The following is a 12,004-nucleotide window of genomic DNA, read 5'->3' on the forward strand; positions in this document are numbered from 1 at the left end:
GAAAATACACAGAGGATGCAGAGGGCGATCAAAAAGGTGAGGAAAAAGGACCGGGTCGAGACAACAGAGACTTATGGAGAAGAGGAGTTATAAGCCGTGTCTCCCCTCTCTCATCATGGGCAATGTGAGATCGCTGGGTAATAAAATGGACAACTTGACGGCGCTAGCCAGGAGTCAGAGAACATTTCGGGAGTGCAGTGTTATGTGTTTTACTGAAATGTGGCTGCACGAGGACATACCCGACCAAAATGTTTCCATGGAGGGCTTCCAGACCGTTCGGGCTGACCGGAAGTGCACTGAGAGCGGTAAGTGTAAAGGAGTTGGGTGCTTACTGTTCTGGTTAACAACAGATGGTGCAATCCTGGTCATACTACGATCCAGGAACGTGTTTTGAAGCCCAGACATTGAACTTTTTGCTGCTGGACTCCGGCCATATTTTTTTTTTATATATAATTTTTTTTTTGAGTTTTCAAACTTGATTACATGAAATAATAATATCTACCCTCCCCCCTCCCCTTAACCCTTCCCCCCAAAATATACCCCTACCTAAAAGAAAAGAAAAAGAAAAAAAAAGAAAGAAAGACTGCCTGGATATTGGAAGGTCTCCACATGAAGGAACCAAAGGAAATGGGGGAGATCTTAAATAGGTTTTTTGCGTCTGTATTTACTAAGGAAGCTGGCATGAAATCTATGGAATTGAGGGAATCAAGTAGTGAGACCATGGAAACTGTACAGATTGAAAAGGAGGAGGTGCTTGCTGTCTTGAGGAAAATTAAAGTGGATAAATCCCCAGGATCTGACAGAGTGTTCCCTCGGACCTTGAAGGAGACTAGTGTTGAAATTGCGGGGGCCCTGGCAGAAATATTTAAAATGTCGCTGTCTACGGGTGAAGTGCCGGAGGATTGGAGAGTGGCTCATGTTGTTCCGTTGTTTAAAAAAGGATCGAAAAGTAATCCGGGAAATTATAGGCCGGTGAGTTTAACGTCAGTAGTAGGTAAGTTATTGGAGGGAGTACTAGGAGACAGAATCTACAAGCATTTGGATAGACAGGGGCTTATTAGGGAGAGTCAACATGGCTTTGTGCGTGGTAGGTCATGTTTGACCAATCTGTTGGAGTTTTTCGAGGAGGTTACCAGGAAAGTGGATGAAGGGAAGGCAGTGGATATTGTCTACATGGACTTCAGTAAGGCCTTTGACGAGGTCCCGCATGGGAGGTTAGTTAGGAAAATTTCAGTCGCTAGGTATACATGGAGAGGTGGTAAATTGGATTGGACATTGGCTCGATGGAAGAAGCCAGAGAGTGGTGGTAGAAAATTGCTTCTCTGAGTGGAGGCCTGTGACTAGTGGCGTGCCACAGGGATCAGTGCTGGGTCCATTGTTATTTGTCATCTATATCAATGATCTGGATGATAATGTGGTAAATTGGATCAGCAAGTTTGCTGATGATACAAAGATTGGAGGTGTAGTAGACAGTGAGGAAGGTTTTCAGAGCCTGCAGAGGGACTTGGACCAGCTGGAGAAATGGGCTGAAAAATGGCAGATGGAGTTTAATACTGACAAGTGTGAGGTATTGCACGTTGGAAGGACAAACCAACGTAGAACATACAGGGTTAATGGTAAGGCACTGATGAGTGCAGTGGAACAGAGGGATCTGGGAATACAGATACAAAATTCCCTAAAAGTGTCGTCACAGGTAGATAGGGTCGTAAAGAGAGCTTTTGGTACATTGGCCTTTATTAATCGAAGTATTGAGTATAAGAGCTGGAATGTTATGATGAGGTTGTATGAGGCATTGGTGAGGCCGAATCTGGAGTATTGTGTTCAGTTTTGGTCACCAAATTACAGGAAGGATATAAATAAGGTTGATAGAGTGCAGAGAAGGTTTACAAGGATGTTGCCGGGACTTGAGAAACTCAGTTACAGAGAAAGGTTGAATAGGTTAGGACTTTATTCCCTGGAGCGTAGAAGAATGAGGGGAGATTTGATAGAGGTATATAAAATTATGATGGGTATAGATAGAGTGAATGCAAGCAGGCTTTTTCCACTGAGGCAAGGGGAGAAAAAAACCAGAGGACATGGGTTAAGGGTGAGGGGGGAAAAGTTTAAAGGGAACATTAGCGGGGGCTTCTTCACACAGAGAGTGGTGGGAGTATGGAATGAGCTGCCAGACGAGGTGGTAAATGCAGGTTCTTTTTTAACATTTAAGAATAAATTGGACAGATACATGGATGGGAGGTGTATGGAGGGATATGGTCCGTGTGCAGGTCAGTGTGACTAGGCAGAAAATGGTTTGGCACAGCCAAGAAGGGCCAAAGGGCCTGTTTCTGTGCTGTAGTTTCTATGGTTCTATGGTTCTATGCTCCATGGGATTCGAGATAAATTTAATATATTTATTTGTTACTTTCCCCAAAGGACCGACATCTTTATCATCGGAGCACCTAGATATGCCAACCTATCTTTTGTAAATAAGGGTGCCAAGTATTCAAAAATGTATCATATTTATCTCTTAAATTATAAGTAATTTTTTCAAGTGGAATACAGCTAAAAATTTCATTATTCCAACGATCCATACTTAAATACGAATGCGATTGCCAAGTAACTGCTATAGCCTCCTTGGCTACTGCCAGTGCGATTTTTATAAATCCTTTCTGGTATTTATTCAGTTTAAGTTTCGGTTTTATCCCTTCAATGTCACCTAATAAAAATAATGTAGGGTTATGTGGAAGTTGAGTTCCAGTAATTTGTTCCAATAAAACTCTTAAATTTATCCTAAAAGGTTGAATTTTGGAACAAGACCAAGTAGAATGTAAAAAAGTACCAATTTCTTGATTACACTGAAAACATTGATCAGATAAGTTTGAATTTAATCTATTTATTTTTTGCGGTGTGATATATAATTGTTGTAAAAAATTATATCGTACTAATCTGAGTCAAACATTTATTGTATTTGTCATACTGTCAAGACATAGTCTTGACCAATTTGTTTCATCAATATTAATACTCAAATCCGTTTCCCATTTTTGTCTTGTCTTGTGAATTCCTTGTTTAAATGTCTGTTTTTGAATCAGATTATACATAAAAGAAATAATTTTTAAAATTTTTCCTTTTTGAATTAAAATTTCAATTTCTTTTAGATTTCGGCAAAAACATTGTTTGACCCAGTTTGTCTCTTAAGTAAGTCCTTAATTGAAGGTAACAAAAGAAAGTGTTATTTGATATTTTATATTTATTCTTTAATTGTTCAACTGACATCAATATACCTCCTTCATAACAGTCTCCTATACATCTAATCCCTTTTTGGTACCAATTATATAAAAGTTGATTGTCCATTGTAAAAGGAATAAGTCTGTTTTGGATCAAAGGTCCCCTTGCTAATAAACATTTCTTTATTTCATCATCAACATTTATCTTATTCCATAGATCAATCAAATGTTTTAATATATGAGATTCTTTCTTTTCCCGTAGCCATTTAGATTCCCATTTATATATAAAATCTTCGGGTATATTTTCTCCTATCTTATCTAATTCTATTCTAATCCATGCCGGTTTTCGTTCAATAGACAATAGACAGTAGGTGCAGGAGTAGGCCATTTGGCCCTTCGAGCCAGCACCGCCATTCACTGTGATCATGGCTGATCATCCACAATCAGTATCCAGTTCCTGCCTTATCCCCATAACCTTTGATTCCGCTATCTTTAAGAGCTCTATCCATCTCTTTTTTGAGAGCATCCAGAGACTTGGCCTCCACAGCCTTCTGGGGCAGAGCATTCCATATATCCACCACTCTCTGGGTGAAAAAGTTTTTCCTCAACTCCGTTCTAAATGGCCTACCCCTAATTCTTAAACTGTGGCCTCTGGTTCGGGACTCACCCATCAGCGGGAACATGCTTCCTGCCTCCAGCGTGTCCAATCCCTTAATAATCTTATATGTTTCAATAAGATCCCCTCTCAGCCTTCTAAATTCCAGAGTATACAAGCCCAGTCGCTCCAATCTTTCGACATATGACAATCCTGCCATCCCGGGAATTAACCTTGTGAACCTACACTGCACTCGTCAAAGAAAGATGCAATAAATCTAAGTTGATTTGCTTTATAATAATTCTTAAAATTTGGAAGATGTAATCCTCCTAATTCAAATTTCCATGTCTATTTTTCCAATGATATTCTTGACATCTTACCTTTCCAAAGAAATTTCCTCACACATTTATTTAACTCTTGAAAAAATTTCTGTGGCAGTTGTATTGGTAGTGTTTGGAATAAATACTGAAATCTAGGAAATATATTCATTTTTACAACATTGACTCTACCCACTAATGTTATTGGTAATATCATCCATTTGTCCAAGATCTTCTTGAATTTTTTTCAATAGTGGTAAATAATTAAATTTATATAAATTCTTTTTATCATTATCAAGTCTTATACCTAAACACTTCATACCATTTATCAGCCATCTAAATTGGGTTGCTAATCGACATTGACTATAGTCTCCTTTAGTAAAAGGTAAAATTTCACTTTTATCCCAATTTATTTTATACCCTGATACTTTCCCATATTCTTCCAATCAAGAAGATAGTTTACGTAACGAATGCAGTGGGTTTGTTAAATAAGTCAAAACATCATCAGCAAATAAATTAATCTTATATTCCTCCTGATTAACTCTAAAACCCTTAATATCTGAATCAATTCTAATTAGTTCTGCTAATGGCTCTATCACCAGTAGAAATAAAGCAGGTGATAAGGGACAACCTTGTCTAGTTGACCTTTTTAACTGGAATGGTGTTGAAATTTGACTATTTGTCACTACTTTAGCATTAGGATTAGTGTTTATGGTTTTAATCCAGTTTATAAAAGCTACTCCTAACCCATATTTTTCTAATACTTTAAATAAAAAATCCCATTCCAATCTATCAAATGCTTTTTCTGCATCCAAGGCTACTACCATACTCATCTCCTCCCGTTTTTGTGCCAAATGAATTATACTAAGTAGTCGAGTTACATTATCTGCCAATTGTCTATTTTTAATAAATCCTGTCTGATGCATATGTATTAATTTTGGTAAATATTTAGATAATCTAGATAAAATTTTTGCTATTATTTTATAATCCGTGTTCAATAAAGAAATAGTCCTACATGATGCTGGTTTTAAAGGATTTCTACCTTTTTTTGGGAATACTATTACAATCACTGTTGAGAGAGATTCTGGAAGTTTATGTGTTTTTTCCACTTGACGTATTAACTCCATAAAAGGAGAAATTAATAAATCTTTAAACTTTTTATAAAATTCAGGCGCAAAACCATCCTCTCCTGGAGATTTATTACCTTGAAGTGATCCTAAAGCTTCTTCAACTTCTTTTAATGTAAAAGGCATATCTAATCCCTTCTGTTCTTCCAAATTCAATTTTGGAAGAGTTATTTGTGATAAAAATCTTTCTATCTCATTAACATTGTTTTGTGATTTCGATTGATATAATTCAGAGTAGAAACTTTTGAAGGTTTCATTAATTTCTAAAGGTTTATAAGTAATTTTATTTGCACTTGTTCTAATTGCATTTATCATTTTGGAAGCCTGTTCTGTTTCCAACTGCCAGGCAAGAATTTTGTGTGATCTCTCACCTAACTCATAATACCTTTGCTTAGATCTCATGATTGCTTTTTCCATTCGATATGTCTGAAGCGTATTATATTGTAATTTCTTATTGACAAGTTGTCTTTGTTTTTCTTCTATCATACGTCTTTGAGATTCTTTTTCTAATTTTGTAATCTATTTTTTCCAATTGATCTAGTTCTACCATATATTCCTTAATTTTAGACGTATAACTTATTATCTGACCCCTCAAATATGCTTTTATCACATCCCATAATACAAATTTATCATCAACTGAATGAGTTTGTATCCAAAAAAAATTGGATGTTTTTTCATAAAATCACAAAAATCTTGACGTTTTAATAATACTGAATTAAATCTCCATCTATAAGTCGCTTCTTCCTTATCCGTCATTATTATTGTCATTAATAAAGGAGAGTGATCTGACAATATTCTCGCTTTATATTCCATATTTATCACTCTGTCTTGAACATTCATTGATAATTGAAAAAAATCTATCCTTGAGTAAGTTTTATGTCTGTTAGAATAGAACGAATAGTCTCTTTCTTTGGGGTTAATTCTTCTCCATATATCAATCAAATTTAAATCTTTCATCAACGATAAAGTTAGTTTTACTACTTTCGATTTTGTAACAGCCTTAGTTGATCTGTCTAAGACTGGGTCTAGGCAAAAGTTAAAGTCTCCACCTATTAATATTTTATCATGTGCATCAGCCAAATTCAAAAAAGCTTCTTGTATAAATTTTGCAGCATTTTCATTTGGTGCATAAATATTCATGAGGGTCCATAATTCAGGAAAAAGTTGGCAGTGTATAATCACATATCTCCCCCCAGAATCAGTTATTACATTTTGTATTCTAATTGGTAATGTTTTATTGATCAAAATTGCTACTCCCCTCGCTTTTGAATTAAATAAAGCTGCAACAACACTTCCCACCCAGTCTCTCTTTAATTTCTGATGTTCTATTTCTGTTAAGTGTGTTTCCTGCAAGAAGGCTATATCTACCTTCATTTTCTCAATGTGTGTTAAAATTCTTTTTCTTTTCACCGGTCCGTTAAGCCCATTAACATTAAAACTCAAAAAATTCAATAAATTAGTCATTATTCTTAACAAAATTACTCCAAACTAAAACATTACTTAACATCTCAATTCTCATAGTTCCTTGGGGAATCTCTTTAAACTTCACCATGTTGCTATGTGTTTCCCCCCAATCAAGCAGGCAAAAAGAAAGAAATAAAAGATAGATATAATATAAAAAGAAAAATAACAAAATACCCCCCTACTAATGTTGTGAGTGAAAAAAAACCACAACATTACTCCCCTCCATTTTGCGGGTCATGGCTATTGCCACGATTGCACACGAATCCTGTAGCGATTGGTCAGTATTTCTTCCAGCTCCCCCGTAACAAAAAAAATTATATATATAAAAATTTAATGTCACTATTCCCAACTAATATTCCCCAAACTTTTACAATTCTTCCCCTCTATCATATAGTTAATAATATATTTATATATTCTTCCGCCTTTAAAAATCCACCAAGTCTGTTCCCTGTCCCAGCCATCTTTAATCCATCTCGCTCCCCTAGATTTCTTCTTGTGTCTGGTGAGTATTCAAAGAATCTCGCACAAACTCCTCTGCCTTCCGGTAATCATCAAAAAATCTTTTTTCTCCATTAGCCAAAAAAATCTTCAAAGTTGCAGGATAGCGCGGTATAAATTGATAACCATGATCCCATAGGACTTTTTCCAGTGGGTTGAATCTCTTCCTTCTCTTCAAAAGTTCACAGCTTATGTCAGGGTAGAAAAAAATTCTGTTCCCTTCTATTATCAATGGTCCTTTTCCATTCTTGGCAGCCGCCTGTAGAATCCTTTCTTCCACGGTAACATGTTGAAGCTGCACCCTTTCTAACATGCTGGTGGAGAGTTTTATTTGGGTTTTTAGCGCTGGAAATAGTTACATTCGGACACGATTCATTAGCGGGGCAGCAGTATGGTTGCATTGTTTATTCCAGGGACCAGCTGAAATCTGGGGGAAAACACATAGAGGATGCAAAAAGGGGGATCAAAAAGGCGAGGAAAGAGGACTGGGTCGAGACAACAGAGACTTATAGAGAAGAGGAGTTATAAGCCGTGTCTTCTCTCTCTCATTATGGGCAATGTGAGATCACTGAGTAATAAAATGGACAACTTGACGGCGCTAGCCAGGAGTCAGAGAACATTTCGGGAGTGCAGTGTTATGTGTTTTACTGAAACGTGGCTGCACAAGGACATACCCGACCAAAATGTTTCCATGGAGGGCTTCCAGACCGTTCGGGCTGACCGGAAATGCACTGAGAGCGGTAAGTGTAAAGGAGGGGGGCTTGCTGTCCTGGTTAACAACGGATGGTGCAATCCTGGTCATATTACGATCGAGGAACGTGTTTGTAGACCAGATATTGAACTTTTTGCTGTTGGACTCTGGCCATATTCCACCGAGATACAACACTGGGCATCATGGGAGGTTGTTCCTGCCTGTGGCCATCGAACTTTGCAGCTCCTCCCGTGGAGGGTCAGACACCCTGAACCAATAGGCTGGTCCTGGACTTATTTCCATCTGGCATAGTTTGCATATCGTTGTTTGATTGTTTGTGGTTTTTGTATTGCTATATTTATGCTCTTTTCTTGGTTGATGCAGCTGTAACGAAACCCAATTTCCTTCGGGATCAATAAAGTATATCTATCTAAATAATAAGATGCATTTATAACACAAGTTAAAAAGTAAACAGCATAATGCAACCGGCACTTCAAACATGATGAGACCTAGGTGGTGGCTGGGAGTTCAGCAGTCTTATGGCCTGAGGAATGAACCTGCTTCCCATCCAAACAGTTCTTGTCCTAATGCTAGGGTACCTCATGCCTGATGGTAGGGAGTGAAACAGATTGTTAGACGGATGGGAGGGATCATTGACAATGCTAAAGGCCCTGCCTACCAGCACTCCGGATAAATACCTCTGATGGGTGGGAGAGAGACCCTGATGATCCTCTCAGCAGTGCTCACAATCTCACAATTTCTCACTGTGCTCACAATCTTGCGGTCAGATGCCTTGCGATTCCCGTACCAGACAGTGATGCAGCTGGTCAGGACGCTCTAGACAATGCTCTTGTAAAAATTTGTTAGAATGGGGGGGGGTGGGGGGGTGCAGGATGTGCTTCGCTTGTCTCTATCTCCTCCGAAAGTAGAGATATTCCAAACAGGTGGTGTTGAGGGCCCAGGTGAGATCGTCTGTTTTGTGCACTTCCAGAAACGTAGTGCTCCTAACTCTCTCCATAAAGGAGCCGTGCATGTGTAGTGAAGAGTGGTCTGCACCTTCCTAAAGTCCACAATGATCTCTTCGTGCCTTGTCCATGTTGAGACTCAGGTTGTGCTTGCAGCATTCTACCAGCCACTCTACTTTCTCTCTGTACGCAGTCTTGTCGTTGTTGATGAGGCCAAACACTGTTGTGTCATCAGTGAACTTAATGATTCGGTTTGAACTGAATCTAGCATTGCTGTCGTGCATCAGCAGTGTGGAAAGCAGCGGGCTGAGCACATAGCCCTGGGGGGCACCAGTGCTCAGTGTGATGTTTCTGCCAACACAGTGACTAGGGCCTTTCTGTTAAGAAGTCTAGGATCCAGTACAGCGAGAGAGGTGTTGAGACCCAATGAGGACCCAACTTCTGAGGGATGATCATATTAAACGCCGAGCTGAAGTCAATAAAAAGCATTGTGGCATATGAGGCACCATTTTCCATGTGGGACAGGACGGAATGGAGGACAGAGGCTGTGGCATCATTAGTGGACAGATTTGAGTGATAAGCAAAACTGGGAAGGTTCCCTCCCACATAGCTCATCACTTTTCTATCATCCATGTTCCTAAGAGTTTCTTAAATGTCCCTAATATATCTGCATCTACCAACACCCCTGACAGCACACTGCATGCACCCATCAATCTCCGTAAAAACAAAATCTACCTCTGACATCCCTCCTTATACTTTCCACCAATCACCTTAAAATCACGGCCCTTCTTATTAGCCATTTCCACATCTCTATCAAGTCACCTCTCACCCTCCTCTGCTCCAAAGAGAAAAGCTCTAGCCGGCTCAATCTTTCCTCATAAGATATGCTCTCTAGTCCAGGCAGCAGGCTGGTAAATCTCCTATGCACTCTCTCTAAAGCTTTCACAACCTTCCCATAATGAGGTGACCAGAACTGAGCACAATACTCTGTGTTGTCTAACCAGGACTTTATAGAGCTGCAACATTTCCTCACAGCTCTTGAATTCAGTTCCCCGACTAATGAAGGCTAACACACCATACATCTTCTTAACCACCCTATCAGAATGGGGCCAGAATGGGGCAGTGGGACTGTTTCAGCGAGCTGACATGGGCTCAACAAAAGGAACTGTCTCCTCCTGTGCCACCACCAACCCTGGACTCAATGCTTTCCTATAAATACACTGCCACCATATGCTTAGGTTGCTTAGTGAATATAGATGCTTCCTACTGAATGCTTATGCCATCAGTGCAGATACAAGTGGAAGTGTGATGCTTCACCCACGGGTAACGGCTGCCAATGAGGTTACCTTGATTCCACTGTCGCCACGAGGTACTACTCTCCGGATCTGGTTATTTTCCACAGGTGTACTCCAACTCCGAGATTCCTCTGAGCTGGCACGAAGCATCCTGCAAACACAAGGTGGAGAGAGTAAGGGGAAAGGAGCTGTCATCACGGGATCTCCCAGTTATACACCGCTCTGTCCATCTATTATACCACACTACCCAAGGTGGTGTCGTCCAGGATCTCCCAGTTATACACCATCCTGCCCAAGGTGTGTCGTCCGGGATCTACCAGTTATACACTGTCCTGCCCAAGGTTGTGTTGTCCCAGGATCTCCCAGTTATACACTGTCCTGCCCAAGGTGTGTCATTCCGGGATCTACCAGTTATACACTGTCCTGCCCAAGGTTGTGTCTCCCAGTTATACACCGTCCTGCCCAAGGTGGTGTCATTGGGATCCTCCCAGTTATACACTGCCCTGCCCAAGGTGGTGTTGTCCCAGGATCTCCCAGTTATACACTGTTCTGCCCAAGGTGGTGTCATTGGGATCCTCCCAGTTATACACTGCCCTGCCCAAGGTGGTGTTGTCCCAGGATCTCCCAGTTATACACTGTTCTGCCCAAGGTGGTGGGCATGTGGCCAAGTGGTTAAGGCATTGGACTAGCGACATGAAGGTCGTGAGTTCGAGCCCCAGCCGAGGCAACGTGTTGTGTCCTTGAGCAAGGCACTTAATCACACATTGCTCTGCGACGACGCTGGTGCCAAGGGTCCTAATGCCCTTCCCTTGGACAACATCGGTGTTGTGGAGAGGGGAGACTTGCAGCATGGGCAACTGCTGGTCTTCCATAAAACCTTGCCCAGGCCTGCGCCCTGGAGAGTGAATACCTTCCAGGCGCAGATCCATGGTGTCGCAAGACTAACGGATGCCTTTACTTGCCCAAGGTGGTGTTGATGGGATCTCCCAGTTATACACTACCTTTAACTAGCAAAATGTCAGAAGCACTTAAAGATTAGAGATTAGCTTTATTTATCACACGTACAGCAAGAACTAGAATTGCTTCAAAAGTAAAGACCTTCAAAGACTATTTTTTATTGCAAAATACACAGTGAAATGCATCTTTAGCGTCAACAGCCAGCTCAGTCCAAGCATCAGCTGGGGACAGTCCACAATTATCACCATGCTTCTGGCCACATAACATGCCCACAACCCACTAACCCTTCCGTGTAGGACTTTGGAATGTGGGAGGAAACCACGTGGTCATGGTGAGAATGTAAAGATGCCTTACAGACAGTGGTGGAATTGAACCCTGATCACTGGCACTGTATAGCATTACACTAACTGCTACACTGCATGCTACCCACCAACGTCACTGTGCCATCAGGTGGTGTCATCTCAAGCCCCGAGATCTCCCAGTTATGGTGGTTGTCTGGCATATCCAACAATGACAGGAGACCTGTGCGGGAGAATTTTTAAAGCGGAAAGGCCGTTGCAACTGGGGCAGTTCCACTCTCTCAACCTTGGAAGTCCGGGTCCAGTCGTACAAGTAGCCATCACAATCTGGGGTCTTCCTTGGTTGCAGGAATGATCACGGCTTCTTCTGTGCCTTGTCATGCCATTCACTTTCCACAGAGCGTTGCAGAGCTGCCTTCCCGGATCTCGCTAGATTTCATCTGTCCAGTCCGCCCAAGTTGACTTCACATGCTAGGACAGGCATGTCCCTAACTCACTGAAATATGAGGCCGCCAGCTACCCTCATCTGGTTAAGCCTGTTTCTTGAAGCGGGGTATGAACAAAGGTGAGTGAACTGGCCCAGAATGGACATG

At 40.8% G+C, this 12,004-nt stretch overlaps 1 protein-coding gene across 1 annotated transcript in view; it reads right to left on the minus strand.

Annotated features, from left to right (window-relative positions):
* rnf169 (ring finger protein 169) overlaps nucleotides 1–12,004 on the minus strand; it is a 59,183-nt gene that overhangs the window by 6,942 nt on the left and 40,237 nt on the right. Inside the window, exon 5 of the mRNA XM_063054743.1 lies at nucleotides 10,207–10,306. Coding sequence (XP_062910813.1) covers nucleotides 10,207–10,306 — 100 coding nt within the window. The remainder of the gene's footprint in view (nucleotides 1–10,206; nucleotides 10,307–12,004) is intronic.

The sequence above is a fragment of the Mobula hypostoma genome, chromosome 7, assembly GCF_963921235.1.
Source record: "Mobula hypostoma chromosome 7, sMobHyp1.1, whole genome shotgun sequence".
NCBI lineage: Eukaryota > Metazoa > Chordata > Chondrichthyes > Myliobatiformes > Myliobatidae > Mobula > Mobula hypostoma.